Consider the following 19,854-nt stretch of genomic DNA (forward strand, 5'->3'; position numbering starts at 1 on the left):
CGCACCATACGCTCCACGCCTACCTCTATCGATCCCTCTCGGCTGTGTAGCACGAACCTGAGCCAACATCACTTTCGTCTTTAATTCCTTTGCTTTCTTATTAGTACTTTCTTTAGCCTCATTTTCCTGTCGTTCATAATACTGAGCCATAGTCAATAAAGAAGCAGGGGTCGCCGTGGTCCAAGAACTTTCACTAGTCTTTAATCGTTTTGCAATCTCCGGTAGGAGATTCGCTACATACTTGTCAACGAACAAATGCCTACTCGTATCATCTGTTAATAATTGCCGAATGTAATCATGAAATGCTTCTTCAAAACGTGAGAAGAAGTCAGACACCGACTCATCCGCCTTCTGTTTGTAAGAGGCTAGCATAGTCCAATCAATCTTTTTAGGGGGGACGAGCGTTTTTAATTTGTTTAAGATAGCCGTTGGGAGATCTAAAATTAATTGACACGGCTTACATGCAGGCTCCCTGTCTAAATCAGCTTGGGCTAAAGCTTTCCAATCCGCTCCCAAGATCGCTTGATCGTCGAACTTACGAATCGCTCTCCACATATCAGGGGGCAATATTAACCCAAAGAAAAGATCAATATCAACTAACGTCATAACACATGAAGAAATAGCCCCTTCCACTCCTTCATAGAAAGCTGCCGGATTCTTACGGGGGTCAGGCAGAGCATTTTTCAGTGCCATAACATCTGCTCTGTTCCAAGGTGTATAAACCCAATTATATACAAAATAACCCTTTGCATCCCCGGACAATTTATCGTCACTTGTACCTTGCCCTTTAGGAGGGACATACAAAGGTGCAGCTTCACGCATAGGCATAACATGAACCGTAGAACTCTTATCTGCTCCAAAGATAGAACACTCTTTGGATTGCTCCATCGATCCCGGCGCAGGCACGTCTGATGCTTTTCTTGCTTCCAGTAATCTTGACGCCTCATCCCGTAGCTGGACCAACCGTTGGAAAAACCCATCCGCATCTGCAATAACAAATAAACCTTTACGCATATTCTCACGATTAACTGATATATCCTTAGGCTCTAGATCAGTCGAATTTTTCCTAAATCGTTCTACAACTTCATCTCCAAACTGACTCAAAAAATACAACCATTCTCGTTCGGACCACTTACTCATTTCATCATTAATCTCTGACATAGTTATTTTGTTCAAGTTAAGTTTACGGGCAAAGCTGCGCAATTCCGCAGCTACACTAGCACTTAGCCTAACACGACTACTCCCTTGACCATCTCCGCCCGAGTCCTCGTCTGGGGCCGTAGGCAGAACATACGGAGGCGGGCACCGATCTAATAATGAAAAATCATCAACTTCATTAGTAAGGACAGGATAAAGAGGACGTCGAATAGGGAATTGACCATTCGTTTGCAAATTACGTTCCCGTGCCTCCCTCTCTTTCTTCTCCTGCAACTCTTTTTCTTCCAGCTGTAAAGCCTTATCCCGAGCAGCCTTCCACTGCTCTTTGTCCGCCAAGGCTATTTCACGCTTCATTCGTTCACGCACCGCTTTCTCCCACATTCGTACACAATCAAACATATCTTGTCTAGACCTACGCTGAAACAAACATTGCTCCACATACTGAACCTTTCGTAAATCAAACGACCCATGTAGTGGCCATTGCAATTCGGGATCAGTTTTTGTGTGCTTATGCCACAATGTACTATATAGAATAGGGGGAATGCCAAATTTTATATACATTTCCCGATTAGGGGTCCCCTCTGGGGGAGCCGGCTGAGATTCATTTAATCGATAATTGGTACCTTTTCCAAGACAGCACATTCCTTAGAGTGTGCTTAAAACAGGCATGTCAAAATATCACGGAAACGCGATATCACAAAAATGGCACTTAATATACTCCACACAAATGTGCCGTTCAAACAAAGACAAATTTAGAGAAATATCTCTACATGCCCGCCTATGTGAAGTGCACTGCACATATAATTCAAATCATAGAACCAAGTGTTAGCTAACTCAAAACACATATGCAAAAAGCCACAGTAAGCGTCCGTAGACTATCTTACCAATCACAAGCTTACCAAATTCTCAGATAATCAGGTTCCAACTGCCAAGTTCTTTAATCGAATCAGCCAAACTGGCACTGTACGACAACTCAAACAAGCAGGATCTCAGTCGAGGACTGGCGCCACCTGGAAGGTCAGATCAGAAGGAAAGGAAGAAAACACTGTGAGTGCCAAGACTCGGGTCACTCAGTGGCAGCGTACGCGTCCATGGCGAGTTTCCAATCCTTCGTCACGACCTCTCCTTCGAGCATCCGAGTCGCCGATGAGTCCCTTCGTGGTCGCCAATTTGTGGTATTGGGTTCTCCAGGCCTACATATTCCTTCAAACCCGCTACACCATATGACAGACTTTGGCACGGAAACTGAAAAATGCAAAAGAAAAGTTTATTAAGACTCCATGGGGTGGTGGTACATTCCTACAGCACCCTTCAGTAATGCAAGAAGTATCACACCGAACATCGGTGCGAGGCCTCTTTTATACAGTTTTACAGTAATAAAAGTGTAGGCGGAACACATTTACAGAGTTTAGGTACATATATGGTCATTTTTGGAACACAGCTAACTCATGGGAGGAGTTACAACACCACTGGTCAGTTTGGAGGAACATTCCTGAGCGATGACTGTCCACTAGTACAGAGGTTTTAACTGCGCATGTGCATGCTTGACCAATACTAAAAATAGCCTGTTGCTGGGCAAATCTCGAGTGGTCAGTGGTACAGAGAAAGGACAAAGGGTATACTGGCCACGAGGCGACGCATTCATATAAAATGGCCGCCAGTGCGTTCAAAATGGCTCCTGAGCACCATAGTCAAGTTAAGGGGAAATACGTGTAGCAAAGCTTAACGCTAACCCGATCACCGTCAAATTACGACACAAAGGGGGAAAAACATTTAATGCATCATTTAGATGTAACTCTTAATGGATCATTTAGATGTTGGTTGGCAGTCTGCCAAGCCCGAAATGGTTTTCTGTCCCCAGTGGCAGAATGTGCACTCTTTTTTTAAATTATTTTTTATTTTTATAAATAGAAACACATTCTTGTTTTTTCATGCCAAGCATTAACAATGTTTACTGCATTCCATTTGAATACAGAAATGGGTAGCTTTAAACTTACAATACAGTACTGGTTCCAAGCGTTCACAATACTTATTGTCACACAGCAATAGCAGTGAGGGATAATTAGGCCATGGTAGTCCCACCATTTTCCCCAAACCTTGTGGAATTTCTTGAGACATCCTCTCGCTGTGTAAATATGTTCTTCAAGTTTTCCACACCAGTCAATGCCCCTCTTCCAAGCTTCCGGGGGTGCACTGTGGTAGCTGTCCAGTGGCAGGCTGTGTCTAGTTTGCATTTAGGGTGCCTATCCCCACCAGCATCCTATCCCCACGGGGTTTACCCATGTCTTTCTTAATGCCCAAGAGAGCAATTTGGGGTTGCAAGTCGGTGGGAGTCCCTGCTACTGCGGAGAGAGTCCCCATGAGAGTTGCCCAGTTGGTTTGTATGTTAAGACAGCTCCAAGCCATGTGGAAAAAATCACTGAGTGGGGCTTGGCCACTTAGGCATTTTGCGGAGCCAGCCTGCCGCAAGCATGCAGGCATAAAATAGTCCTGGTGAAGGAACTTAAATAGTACCAGGCACTGCCAGAGTGTGGGGTGCCATACATGTGTCCCTCCAGTCTACTTCGGCTACCTCTCCCACCTCCGTCTCAGGGTGCCCAGTGTCGTGAGGGAGTGTACCACCAATGAGCGATAAATCAGAGACATCCCCACGTTACTCAGGTGACCCATTAGGAGCTAACATTCTAGAGGGCTGTATTCTGGTACCTCGTGTTGTGCGGTGTGGTAGGTGGAGAGTGCGTGCTGGGCCTGAAGGTATTGAAAGAGCTGGGTGAGAGGCATGCTGAAACCGTCTTGAAGCTCTTCTAAGGACTTAATGTGCCACCCTCACCAAAAACAAAAAACATCGCCAAACCTTGAGATCCCTATCTTGTCCCATCCACGGAAGCCAGCCAAGGAGGCCACCATTCCCGACCATTTTCCCTTCCACAGTGGGGTCTCTAAAGTAAGCCTTTAAAACCACCCAGTCCAGTCTAGCGAAGTGCTACTTGCCATGTATGAAATACCACCTGGGTAACCTCTGGGAGTGTGGCAGGGAAAGCAGCCCCATAAAGAATGCTCATCACTCTGTCAAAAACCTACAGGGCAAGCTCCTTCCTGTAAGCAGGATATTCCCACCCCTGTGCAACTAGTGATTAATTGGGAAAAGCTGAGTCGCCAGTAATAAAGCCTCATGTCAGCCACAGCCAGTCCTCCATCATATGTCACGCTTGTGCCCTTCCCGGTTGCCACCCTAGGAGGGTCCCCCGTCCAACTGAATCTGCGTCCCATGGTCTAAATGTCATCAAACCATGCCTGTGGGATATATGTGGGAAAATTGTGCAAGAGATATAGGAGTTTCGGGAGGACCATCATCTTAAAAAGTGCAACTCTGCCCATAACCTTCAGCGGTAGAGTAGCCCATCACTTCATATCATCACAAACCTTTCACGTCATGGGATTCAAATTAAGGCTGTTTGTTAAGCCTGGCTCTCAGGAGATGTATACTCCTAGGCACAGAGAGCTGATTCGATGTATCGGAATCTGAGATTGCCAGTCCTCATCCCGTTGATCGCATTGGAGTGGAACCAACAAGGACATGCTACAATTAACATGCAAACCTGATGCATCCCAGAAAAGTTATAGTATTTGAAGGACCCTGGGACCCGTATAGGCTGGTTGAGGCGTGAACAACAGGACGTCATCCGCATACGGGGTAATACGGTTCTCCTGTGCAGGGCCCCAATTGAAGCCCCATACTTGTGCGTTGCATCTCACCAAGATCTCCAAAGGTTCTATAATCAGATTAAATAGCAACGGGTATAACGGGCATCGCTAGTGGGTGAAGTTTTGAGGTCTGTGATCTTGGAAATTTTGTCACGCTCTATGCCCCCTAACATAAGAGCAGGCCCCCGCTCAGGTAAGCCTTCACGGTCTCCCAAAAGGTGCCCATTGACTGCACTGAGTCCTCATTTAAACCAAGAAAGCTAGAAAGTTCATTCTTGAGAAATTCTATATTTTTTGTCTTGAAGAAACCAAGTGTTAAGGCACCAGATCAGGCGTTTGGCTGGCGTAGGCGTACCGAAACTAATTAGAACAGTGGCGTGATCAGATAATTCTCAGGTCAGATTCTGGGCCCCAGAGCATTGAAGGATGTTGTCTCCTGGAAGGAATACATAGTCAATACGAGACCGGTATCAATGGGCAGCGGATGCGTGAGTGTTCCCTAATGTGTCCCAGTACCATATGGGCCAACCATCAGTAAGTCTGAACCCTCACACCCAATCCCCCAGGCCATGGCTACGTTTCTGAGCTCCCCCTCTTAAACTAAACCTATCTTTTCTTTCCATGATATTCAAGTCACCCCCACTGATGGTCCTCCCGGGAGGAAGCGACACAAAACAGGTCCTTAATGACCGTCAATGTGTTTAGGGCAGGTGAGACATATACATTCAAAATGTTGTACCTTCCACTATTATGTACCTCCCCTGGGGGTCGCCAATCACCCTTGTGACAGCCAATGATAGGGACTTCTATATGAAGAGAGCCACCCCCCTGGATACCCGGCATGACCCCCGTGGAACACCCTGTTGTATCCTTTGTGGGACAAAAATGGACAATTATGGCCCTGCAGGTTTGTTTCTTGCAGCAGCCCCAGTGTGTATGGCTGTATGAACTGGAAGATGACACCCATCTTAATGCACTCAAGTGGGCCATTGATTCCAGGTCATTACTGTTAGGACACTCGCCATGGTAAGAACGGTAATACCAATATGGGGACTGAGCCTTGGGAGATCATAACAACCCGTGGGCGGGACTGTCCAATTAGCCTTGGAGAGAATGAGCAGTACTGGCATTTGAACTGTGTGTCAAGCAAAAGTGTCGGAACAATGCAGTGTACCTGGAACGAAGAACAAACCAAAAAACAAGGGAAGGTTTCTGAGACAGGGAGCGGTATGCAGCTTCAATTACAAAACAGGTAGAAAGGCCTTCAGGCTCAAGCCAGTTCTTGATCCAGTGTTCCAAGAAGACTTCAGGGGATTGGTGCTCTGTATGCTTGGGTAACCCTATAAAGAGTAGCTTATTGTGCCTTGCTCTATTCTCCTCGTCTTCTGCCCGGTCCTACAGGACCCTTGCGTCATGGGACAGGCGAGTCACATGAGAAGAAAGTTGGTCAGCTGTATCTTCCAAAGTAGAAAGCTTCGTATCCGCCTTCATGACTCTGGCAACAGTCTGGCGCATGTCTTTACGAAGTAGGAAGACGTCTGGGTCTTAGAGTTCGGAATAGCTTGGAGGATGATGCATGTGCCGCCATCGGGTGCAGATCCATCCAGTTCTCCCCCCTGTGAACCTCGCACCCCCCAAACGGGTGCTAAGTACTGCTCACTCTTTTTATAAGTTAAATTTACTTTTCAGCTGTTTTTACCTGACGAAAGTACTTCTTCCAACAGTGTAAGAGCACTTACGTTAGAAATGTATGCACGATGAGCTAACATGTCAAGCCGGCATGCTGAACATCCCTGTTTGTGTTTTCAGGTCAAACACAAGGAGATGATGGAAGGGCCAGGCTACCCTGAATCCTGTAGCAAAGTGAGCAAAGTGAAAGTGCAAAGAGCAAAGTTAGCAAGGGACCCACTTTTGGGCATTCCTGGGTCTGAACTGAGGTGGCAAAGTGAGCTAAAGAATGTTGATGGATTCAACCCAGATCTGTGACTGGGGGTGAGTGTCTGAAAAGTTTCAGCACTCCGTCCATCATCTCCTTGTGTTTGCTTTGTTCGCCCTAAGTTGGCAGGGTGTGCCCAGACTTGGATCCCTTGCTCACTTTGCCACTAGATTCAAGCTAGCCTGGCTTATAAATGGTGATACCCAGAAACCGGTCCCAGGATGCTTGTTTCCGGTTCAGGAAAGACCTGGCTCGGCAGTTCGGGTTGGACTGTTCCCATGAGGCACAAGGTCAAGACTGATTTGCATATAGCTGGGTCTTAACTTAGGTGGCAAAGTGAGCTAAAGAATGATGATGGATTCAACCCACATCTGTGACTGGGGGTGAGTGTCTGAAAAGTTTCATCATCTCCTTGTGTTTGCTTTGTGTTTTCTTTGTTTTTTCAGGTACACACCCCAAAATTGGGGTCTGTTTCTGAAAGAAAAAAATAACAATGACCCATATGCCCTGGGAATTTTCTGCCTGCACGTGGGAGACATTGTAGAATTTCCCTATCGTCGACTGTGTTGTGGTGTATGACAGACCCAGGTAGGGTAAATCTGCATATAAGGACAGCAGTAAAGACAGTAGGCCTGTGGCAGACAGGCTGTTTCACATGATAGTGTAGGTTTAGTGGCTCAGGAATCCCGCCATACCCTTATTGAGGCCCTTACTCTCCAGTTAATTTCCTTCAGTAGTCTATTGATAGCCGCCTTGTGCTTGTACAATTTCGTCCAGCACACCGATTTTCGCAAGCTTCCATAGAACTCATCTCAAGGTTTAGTTCTTTCCATCCTTATAGATCTTCTTGCACAATGTAGCCTATTGTGTCGATGGGTCTTTTTAGTCTCGCGCCTAGCGTTGCACTGCGCCTCGCGAGGCGTTTAGTAATAGAAAAACAGGGTTTCAGCAGTCACCTACGAATCGCACACGCTCGTGCGTGTGCGTTTTCTTTTCAGCTCCCCCATTGGCCTTTGCGTGCGTCTTATTGTAAAAGACTGCATGGAATTGGCCCGAAGCACGTGCATAGCTCCTCCCAAGGCCTATTGGCGTCTATTACGCGCACCAAGCGCGTAATAGACACCAATAGGCTGTGGGAGGAGCTATGATTGTGCCCACACTGGCGTGATGTGTGCGCCACTTGTTTTTTTTTGTTCCATTTCACGGCGGAGCAACTAGCAAGCAGAGCGTCGTCAAGCATTCTTCGGCGGGCGGCAGAAGGCTCTCCTGGCCTCAGTCTTCTGTAGTCAATCGCATGACGCTGCCGCCTACATGGAGATGCAAAACACCAAAAGCGAGTGCTCGAGCCGTCACAAGACATCAAACATCAAAGAACTTTATTGTGTTAATGCTTTGCTGCGCCCCTTTGACTTACAATGTGTTTTCTCTTTCCACAAACTCGATGTTTGTGTTCCTTTATTTTGAGATGCTTTTAGAATTAATGCTACACAAACATCCCCACACACACACAACCCCCCACACACAACCCCCACACACATAACCCAACACACACAACCCCCCACACACAACCACAACCCCACACACACACACACAACCACAACCCCACACACACAACCCCACCCCCCACACACAACCACACACCCCCACAACACCCCCACAACACCCCCACACACACGCCACACACACACACACACACAACCCCACACACACACGCCACACCCACACACCCCCCCACACACACACAACCCACCCACACACACACACAATCCCACACAACCACACACACACAACCCCACACACACAACACCCCACACATACACACAACCCCACACACACAACCCCACACACACAACCCCCCCCACACACAACCCCATACATTCACAACCCCCCACACACACAACCCCCCCACACACACACAACCCCCCCCACACACACACAAAGCCCACACACACAACCCCCCCACACACACAACCCCACGCACACACAACCCCACGCACACACAACCCCACACACACACAACCCCACACACACACAACCCCACACACACACAACCCCACACACACAACCACACACACACCCACACACAACCCCCACACAAAACCCCCACACACAGAACCCCACACACAACCACACACACAACCCCACACACACCCACACACCAGGATAGGAAAACAGCATAGCAAAACATAGCATAGCATAAAAAAACATAGTATAGCATAATAAAACACAACAAAACATAGCATAACAAACAAAACATAGCATAGCAAAACAAAACATAGCATAGCATAACAAAACATAGCATAGCATAACAAAACATAGCATAGCATAACAAAGCAAAGCATAACAAAACATAGCATAGCATAACCAAACACAACACAACAAAACCTAGCATAGCAAAACAAAACATATCATATCATATCATAGCCAAACATAGCATAGCATAACCACACATTGCATAACAAAACATAGCATAGACAAACAAAGCAGGATAGCAAAACATAGCATAGCAAAACAAAGCAGGATAGCAAAACATAACATAGCAAAACAAAACGTAGCATAGCATAACAAAACATAGTATAGCATAACAAAACATAGCTTAACAAAATAAAGCATAGCAAAGCATAACAAAGCATAGCATAACAAAACACAACACATAGCATAACAAAACACAACACAACACAACAAAACCTAGCATAGCAAAACAAAACATATCATATCATATCATAGCAAAACATAGCATACCAAACACAAAAAAACATAGCATAGCATAACCACACATTGCATAACAAAACATAGCATAGCAAAACAAAGCAGGATAGCAAAACATAGCATAGCAAAACAAAGCAGGATAGCAAAACATAGCATAGCAAAACAAAACGTATCATAGCATAACAAAACATAGTATAGCATAACAAAACACAACACAACAAAACATAGCATAGCATAACAAAACATAGCTTAACAAAATAAAGCATAGCATCACAAAACATATCATAGCATCACAAAAGCTAGCATAGCATAACAAAGCAAAGCATAGCATAGCATCACAAAACACAACACAACAAAACCTAGTATAGTAAAACAAAACATATAGCATAGCAAAACATAGCATACCAAACACAGCAACACATAGCATAGCATAACAAAACATAGCATAACAAAATATTGTTTAGCAAAAACAATGCATAGCATAATAAAACACAACAAAACATAGCATAGCATAACAAAGCATAGCATAACACAGCAATACATAGCATAGCATAACAAAACATGGCATAGCATAACAAAAAAACATAGCATAGCATCACAAAACATAGCATAACAAAAAAGCAAAACAAAACATAGCATAACAAAACACAACAAAGCATAGCATAACAAAACACAACACAAGAAAACATAGCATAGCAAAACAAAACATATCATAGCATTCCAAACACAACAAAACATAGCATAGCATAACAAAACGTAGCATAACAAAACATAGCATAACAAAACATAGCATAGCAAAACAAAGCATAGCATAATAACACAACAAAACATAGCATAGCATAACAAAACATAGCATAGCATAACAAAGCATAGCATAGCAAAACACAGCATAGCATAACAAAACATAGCATAGTATAACAAAACACAGCATAACATAACAAAACATAGCATAGCATAACAAAACATAGCATAGTATAACAAAACATATCATAGCAAAACACAACATAGCATAGCATAACAAAGCATTGCATAGCAAAACACAGCATACTATAACAAAACATAGTATAGCATAACAAAACACAGCATAGCATAACAAAACAGCATAGCATAACAAAACACAGCATAGCATAACAAAACATAGCATAGCAAAACACAACACAACATAGCATAGCATAGCATAACAAAAAATAGCATAGCATGACAAAGCATAGCATAACAAAACAAAGCATAGCATAACAAAACAAAGCATAGCATAACAAAACATAGCATAGCATAGCAAAACGCAACAAAACAGCATTGCATAGCGTAACATAGCATAGCCTAGAATAACATAAGAAAACATAGCATTAAGTTTGATAAACTCATAGTAGCGGGCCCGCTAGCTTTAACAGGCAGTGACTGGAAGCAACTTTGTCAACCCAGAAGCAGTCACTTGACTTACAATGTGTTTTCTCTTTCCACAAACTCGATGTTTGTGTTCCTTTATTTTGAGAGGCTTTTAGAATTAATGTCACACAAACATCCCCACACACACACAACCCCCCACACTCAACCCCCACACACATAACCCAACACACACAACCCCCACACACAACCACAACCCCCCCCACACACACACACACAACCACAACCCCACACACACAACCCCACACCCCCCCACAACCAACCCCCCACACACACAACCACACACCCACCCCCCACACACACACAACACCCCCACACACACACAGATTCCCCCCCCACACACAACCCCCCCCACACACACAATCCCACACAACCACACACACACAACCAACACCCCACACACACACAACCCTCCACACGCACACAAACCCACAACTACACAACCCCCAGCACACCCCCCACACACACACAACCCCATACATTCACAACCCCACACACACACAACCCCCCCCACACACACAAAGCCCACACATACACAAATCCCCCACACACACAAATCCCCCACACACACACATAACCCCCCCCCCCACACACACACAACCCCCCCCCCACACACACACAACCCCACACACACACACACACACACAACCCCACACACATATAACCCCACACATACCCACACACATACCCACACACATACCCACACACATACCCACACACACACCCACACAGAACCCCCCACACAGAACCCCCCACACAGAACCCCCCACACACACAACGCCCCCCACACACAACCCCCCCACACACAACCCCCCCCCACACACAACCCCACACACACACCCACACACACCCACACACACACACACACACAACCACACACCCAACCACACACACACAACCACACACCAGGATAGCAAAACATAGCATAGCATAACAAAACATAGTATAGCATAATAAAACATAACAAAACATAGCATAACAAAACAAAACATAGCATAACAAAACATAGCATAACAGAACATAGCATAGCATAACAAAACATAGCATAGCATAACAAAGCAAAGCATAACAAAACATAGTATAGCATAACAAAACACAACAACACAAAGCATAACAAAAAACAACACAGCAAAACCTAGCATAGCAAAAAAAACATATCATAGCATAGCAAAACATAGCATAGCATACCAAAAACAACCAAACCTAGCATAGCATAACCACACATTGCATAACAAAACATAGCATAGCAAAACAAAACAGGATAGCAAAACATAGCATAGCAAAACAAAACGTAACATAGCATAACAAAACTTAGTATAGCATAACAAAACACAACAAAACATAGCATAGCAAAACACAACACAACAAAACATAGCATAGCATACCAAAACATAGCATAACAAAACAAAGCATAGCATAACATCACACAACATATCATAGCATCACAAAACATAGCATAGCATAACAAAGCATAACAAAACAGCATAGCATAACAAAACACAACACAACAAAACCTAGCACAGCAAAACAAAACATATAGCATAGAAAAACATAGCATACCACACACAGCAACACATAGCAAAGCATAACAAAACATAGCATAACAAAATATGCATAATAAAACACAACAAAACGTAGCATAGCATAACAAAGCATAGCATAGCAATACACAGCAAAGCATAGCATAGCATAACAAAACATAGCATAGCATAACAAAATAAACATAGCATAGCATCACAAAACAAAGCATAACAAAAAAGCAAAACAAAACATAGCATAGCATAACAAAACACAACAACACGTAGCTTAGCATAACAAAACACTACACAAGAAAACATACATATTAAAACAAAACATATCATAGCATGGCAAAACATAGCATAGCATAGCATACCAAACACATCAAAACATAGCATAGCATAACAAAACATAGCATAGCAAAACAAAGCATAGCATAATAACACAACAAAACATAGCATAGCATAACACAAACATAGCATAGCATAGCATAGCAAAACACAGCATAGCATAACAAAACATAGCATAGCATAACAAAACACAGCATAGCATAAGAAAACATAGCATAGCATAACAATACATAGCATAGCAAAACACAACAAAGCATAGCATAGCATAACAAAGCATAGCATAGCAAAACACAGCATAGCATAACAAAGCATAGCATAGTATAACAAAACACAGCATAGCATAGCATAACAGCATAACATAACAAAACACAGCATAGCATAACAAAACAGCATAGCAAAACACAACAAAGCATAGCATAACAAAACATAGCATAGCATGACAAAGCATAGCATAACAAAACAAAGCATAGCATAACAAAACAAAGCATAGCATAACAAAACAAAGCACAGCGTAACAAAACAAAGCATAGCATAACAAAACAGCATAGCAAAACACAACAAAGCATAGCATAACAAAACATAGCATAGCAAAACACAACAAAGCATAGCATAACAAAACATAGCATAGCATGACAAAGCATAGCATAACAAAACAAAGCATAGCATAACAAAACAAAGCATAGCATAACAAAACAAAGCACAGCGTAACAAAACAAAGCATAGCATAACAAAACATAACATAGCATAACAAAACGCAACATAACATAACATAACGCAACAAAACAGCATTGCATAGCATAACATAGCATAGCCTAGAATAACATAAGAAAGCATAGCATTAAGTTTGATAAACTCATAGTAACGGGCCTGCTAGCTTTAACAGGCAGTGACTGGAAGCAACGTTGTCATCCCAGAAGCAGTCACTCAGTCACCTTTGCTCTTGTATTGCAGTGGCTTTGTTTATTAAACAGTGTGATGTAAATAATTAATTTACTCTCTTAATTTCTATGCAGGTAAGTACTTAATTAATAATAACTCAATCAGAATGAAGGAAAACAGAGTCCGTGGTGTAAGAGTTTCTAAGGGTTTTATTCCTCATAAAGGAATCAGGATATCATGTTCTGACCACCACACAGGGTGTCAGAAGGGATAGATGAGCGCGCTGCCGTTTATTGACAATACATAGCTTATATACTTGATTTACATCATAATGTTCAATGTAAGAGGCGTAACAGCTGAGAGAAAACAAGATAACAGTATACACGTGGTACTAGTACATCATCAAGAGGCGTAAACTAGGAGTGTGTGCTAGAAACGTCACTGATAGGTGACGCAAATGGGTGGCACCAAGGGGTGGTGCTAACAGAATGTTGCAATGTCAGCAGAAATCGGAAGCTTGGATGCGCGCGCAGCTGCATGACGTGTGATAGACGGGGTGCAGGGGACTTGACATTTACACTGACGGAAAGAGACAGAAGTCTGGCATGTCAGATCAACTTGTGCTTCTATCATATCTGATATCTGATGTTTAGGAACTAAGCTATCTGGGCAGAAAGGTCTCTAGAGCAGAAGCTATTCTATACTTGCTGTGAGTGCGTGTATAAGCGCCTGAGTGTCTGTATGAGAAGCGTGGGGGCATGGGGCCTTCCATGGAAGCATGGCAACAGAGGCTATGAATTACTTGCATAAAGACAGGTCGGCCCTTTAGCCCTGTAGCTGAGGAAGGATGTTTACTGAAACTAGCAGGCTGGAATGTATCTTCGGGGAGGAAAACAGATAACTCGAAGGTTATAGTCAATCTTGGCAGGCAGCAGGCTGAGCTGAGCACGGAGGGCCGCGCTAGAAGTAAGTCAGAGTTCACGGGTACGGGGGCTGCTTGGGCAGGGGCCCTCGCGGTCAGAAGCCAGGAAAGAGGCTCGGTGGCACAGAGATTCAGGGCCTACTTTCATCCAGGCTGAAAAACGTAGGAATATACTTCAAAAAGACGTTGGCATAGCATACTTGGGAACGGACCCTCAAACCCATTCAGGGTGGGTCTGAAAGAGGACAAGTTAACGTTGGACGCAAATGTATTTGCGTCTTCATAGCTGGCACAGGAGGGAAGTTACATGCACTTTTAACTCGTACATGGAGTCGGTGGGGTACTCGCTAGGGAACACAACATGACCATAAAATTTATATTACCTCATTCCCTCCTTGTTCCCTACGGACCCTTCATGATATATCGATCCTCATAAATCGATCGGTTTGTTCTTGTAACATTATATGTTCGTCTTTCTGTCTTTGCCTGTTTGAGAGGCAACTGGAATGCTCAATGCAGGATGTGGCACACAGTCCACATATCGCTGGCCCACACTGCAGGCACAGGCAACAACTGAATACTATAACAAGGCCAATGCCTAGGAAGGATAAGATCTTCCATCCCCAAGCTGTTAACGTAGTCCAGAACCAACCGGACCAAGTCCAGGTGCCTGGATTCTGATGTATCTGATTTGCAATTTTATGTAAACGGGTGATAGCTAGATAAACAGATGGTGCATTTTGTGGAATGAAAACACAGCAACTTGACCCGATGACCTTACAGGCTCCACCTCTATCTGCCAAGATGACGTCAATCACAAGACGATTTTGAAGGACAACAGTCCGTATAGCAGACTGCTCCTCTGTTAAGTTACCTAGAGCGGAGGCAGTTTCGTTCACTACTGCTTCAAGTGTTCTCGTTAATCTGCGTATTAATTTACTGTTTTGGACAGGTCCTAGGAAGAAAAAGAATCCTTTATTGAAATCAGTGTACTGTTCCCATGCCGTTTCTGTGTAGTCGACAAGGGGAATATCTCTTTTGGGTCTATTCGGTGCTAGATTCGTATTTCTATGGTAATCAGGGGGAGCTAGGAAAACAGGTGGCAGAAGGAATGCAATGTAACAGGTACCATCCCAATCTGGAGGTAGGCTAATGTATGCGGTATGACCACAAACAAAGTAAGAATGACTGGTAGCTTTAAAGGACGATTTACCATGGTCACTGAACTCGACCACAGTAGTGCATTTACTATGACCTACGTGTACTGAACCTTTCTTGCTAACACATAATTCACCTGTGACTGGTAATACTAACATATGGGGCAAAACTGGAGCAGCTTCAGATTCAACAGTGAGGATCATAAGGCTAATTGTGTAATTACCTAATCCATATACTTCGTTTTCTAGATCAGTTCCTATTCGAGTGGGAAGTCCCTCTTTATCAGGGTAACAGACGTTGAGCAGGACTAAGTTCAAGTTTCCCCAAACCCAGCCCCCATCGAAAACAGCAGTATCAGGATCTAAGGAATTAATTATTTTAAACCATGCTCCACAGGAGCCATTGTGAGTGAATGGGTACGGAAAGAGGGGCAGAGCTCCCTTGTAATTCTGGTAGGGAGGGAGTCGGCCACATATCCAGCAGTCTGTGGCATTACTTGTCTGATGGGAATGGTGTAACATACTAATGAATGTATTGTTGCCCTTTAGCCCTGTAGCTGAGGAAGGATGTTTACTGAAACTAGCAGGCTGGAATGTATCTTCGGGGAGGAAAACAGATAACTCGAAGGTTATAGTCAATCTTGGCAGGCAGCAGGCTGAGCTGAGCACGGAGGGCCGCGCTAGAAGTAAGTCAGAGTTCACGGGTACGGGGGCTGCTTGGGCAGGGGCCCTCGCGGTCAGAAGCCAGGAAAGAGGCTCGGTGGCACAGAGATTCAGGGCCTACTTTCATCCAGGCTGAAAAACGTAGGAATATACTTCAAAAAGACGTTGGCATAGCATACTTGGGAACGGACCCTCAAACCCATTCAGGGTGGGTCTGAAAGAGGACAAGTTAACGTTGGACGCAAATGTATTTGCGTCTTCATAGCTGGCACAGGAGGGAAGTTACATGCACTTTTAACTCGTACATGGAGTCGGTGGGGTACTCGCTAGGGAACACAACATGACCATAAAATTTATATTACCTCAAGTGGCAATATTTATACTGTTAGCACTTTACTTGTGCAAATTTCAGGGCTCACAAAACTTTGATGAATCGAAGTTCACAACTGAAGCTGTTAAGTTCGCGCTATATAAAACCCCAAGGATAAATAAAAAGCATTGCCATTTACAATATGAATAGCTCCAACAAATACAAGACCTATTGCAAAGTACAAAACATTGCTATTTACAATGCCAATTGCTCCAGCTCCAACAAATGCGAGACCTATTGCATTTCCAATGCTTGTGTTAAAAAGATCCCAGCTGTAGCATAAGTAATAAAATAAAATCCACAAAGCAAGAAAAGTGTGCAGTACTTCAGGCTGTTACTAGGTGTCCCTATGGATTTGTAAAGGGACCTCTATTAGTCTCATAAGGTGCAGCACCCTTACTGCTGGGATATTTTTAACAAAAAGAAATCTAAAAAACATTATTATTTGCAACGCTAATAGCTCAAACTTTCAGTAATGCGAGACCTATTGCATTGCAAATGCTTGTTTCAGATGGTTTTAACTATGAACCCCTCTAGTCAAGCCTCAGCAAGGAAGGACGTAACTGATTTTGGCACAACTCCTCAGATCTTTGGCATTGCCATCTTGCGCAGTCCTTCAACAAAGTCTGTTAAAGAGGTCCTCCTTTCCTGAAGGAATCTTCATACTTATTTTGGCACAGCTCCTCAGATCTGTGGCATTGCCATCTTGTGCAGTCCTTCAACAAAGTCTGTTAAAGAGGCCCTCCTTTTCTGGAGGAATATTCATACAGATTCAGGAGTGTAATCTCACATTTGACTAACGACCCCCTTGCGTCAGGAATTGCTTATTCTATTTATTTTGTTGTTCTGACTAGAACTGTTTGTCTAGCTGTGAACACTTAGGGGTTGATTATGAGTTCCCAGCAAACCCGTGCTGGCGGTCCGACCACCCTTCTACTGCAGGACTACCCGCAGTAATATGACAGCGGTGGTCGGACTGCCACAGGACCTTTATGACCGCCAGTGATCCACGGTCCTATGGCGTTCGTGCAGCAGTCCGAGGCAGAAATATGCTGGTGGTGCCACAAAGGCACAGCTGAGCATATTTTGAGTTGCCTCACTACCTTCCTTTTCATGACGGTGAACCCGCCATGAAAAGAGTGGCGGTGAGGCAACTAAAGGGGCCCTAATAAGTCCCCTTCCTCCTCAGGGCCCAGAGGGTGCATGGAGGGGGTTGGGGTGCACATGTAGTGCCCCCTTGGATTTTAACCCCCAGTTCCCGCATGGTATGGCATGTATGCCACACCGTGCAGGTAGGTGCAGTTGGCGCTCTAAGAGCGGTGATCTGCATGTCAGGCTCTTCAATTAACCTGCCAGACCTCTGCTGTCAGACCGCCGCAGGGCTGCCCGCCAGACCATGATATAACTTCTAATCTGGCTGGAGACAGCACCATGGCTTTGGTGGTCCTACATCGGACCACAAAACTCGTAATCAGGCCTTAAGAGTCTACCTGGAAGGTCCTTTGGGTTACCCAAGCAAGGTAATCAACTCTTTAACAAAACAGGAGTAGTTGGCTGAACCTTGGTCAAAACAGTTGATGCATTTTAAGATCTGCCACAACCCCATCCTCAGGAGCTTCAACTGCTGCAGTGTGGTTTCCCTTTTAGTGTGGTTTGGATATGCCTGAGTCTATTCATAGCACAAAGTGGCCAAGGGAGTCAGGAATAAAGTTGTTGAAATGGCACAGCATACCGATTGATTTTCCACTCTGCATGTGAGACTTTTCTGAAGCACTAGGGATATGGCATTGTGAAGAATGAAGGGGGCAGTGAAAGCCCTAAATGAAAAATCTTCTCTTCTTTTTCTCATTGCAGGGGTGGAGCCATTGTCATTGTGTCTTCTATAGCAGGATATGTTCCTTTCGAGGTGAGATACTCTACTCTAAAACTTCAGTCTGTGCTTTGAGGAGAGTAGAAATGTTTGAAATGATGAGGCTTTATAGTCTAGTATTAACTGGGACGGCAGCATTTTCAACAAGGGGGTTTGCAGGGGGACATCCGAAGTCCTCTTTCACTATGTGGGTTCCCAATTCCTGGGATTCCTGTCCAATTCCTGTCAACACAGGGTGACACTGAAACATTTCTTGAATTTTGAAAGTCCTTTCACAGTGTGCCATTTTAAGGCATCTCTCACACTTCAGAATTATCCAGTGACTCTCACCCAGTCTGTGACAACTTACATTTTAACCTTGATCTGTGCCCACCGATTTCTCGCAGAGTCGCATAACCAATGTGAGGCAACAACTCTTTTCATAAGAAACCTCTCAGAAAAATAAGACTTCAAATTGAGGTACACAATAGCCATGCATTGACTCCAATATTGCTGATAGTTAGCAAAACATTGTTAAGTGGCTATAGTTCTTAAGATTTCTAGCGCTAAGTATAACAGCGTATATTGTTACCAAGCTCAGTGGTACTTTTGTTGACTCTAAAATGATCTTAGGCTTGTTTCACCCAGCCAAGAATTTAATGTGTGCTGTGCATGTTACACATGGATCATGGTGGAAACTTCTTAAATTGCATAGGTATCTAAATGGCTAGCTCACAACCATCTGGACAATCTGATGCTGTTGCTGCACTGACACTGTAAAGTTCATACCAATACAGAATGTTACTATGGAAATGATTCTAACATAACGTCAAAACGCACTTAATCGGTAGCGAAGTGTTTCACGGACACTTCAAGGCAAAGGATGACTGGATTACTAAACAGGAAAGTGACACTGGGGCAAATTTAATCATATCAGTCATGCAAATATGACTGTCCTATATTTAAGTGATACCCGCAATATAGCCGCCCTTACACTCTGGCATGGTTTATGGACAAAGTAAGAAACACAGTTCTCTAAGGATCGAATTACAGATGTCTAGCGTTAGATTACAGTGTGAAAATACCATGGCTGTGTCACATTTCTAAACTTTTGACAAAATGTGAAATAAGCACAGACGACCCCATAAGCATACTACAATATAGTAAAAGCGTCCTGAAATTGAGATCTATTACTGCCACAGAACATGATAGGGATAGGGTGATTAGGCAAAAA

General features: G+C 43.9%; 1 protein-coding gene across 5 annotated transcripts in view; it reads left to right on the forward strand.

Moving 5' to 3' along the window:
• The window catches only part of LOC147716743 (dehydrogenase/reductase SDR family member 4-like), a 247,875-nt gene that overhangs the window by 219,385 nt on the left and 8,636 nt on the right, over nucleotides 1–19,854 (forward strand). For all 5 annotated transcript variants that reach the window (XM_086923680.1, XM_086923685.1, XM_086923684.1 and 2 more), the window contains one exon: nucleotides 18,626–18,677. In XM_086923680.1, the coding sequence (XP_086779806.1) occupies nucleotides 18,626–18,677 (52 nt within the window). The remainder of the gene's footprint in view (nucleotides 1–18,625; nucleotides 18,678–19,854) is intronic.

The sequence above is a fragment of the Lissotriton vulgaris genome, chromosome 5, assembly GCF_964263255.1.
Source record: "Lissotriton vulgaris chromosome 5, aLisVul1.2, whole genome shotgun sequence".
NCBI lineage: Eukaryota > Metazoa > Chordata > Amphibia > Caudata > Salamandridae > Lissotriton > Lissotriton vulgaris.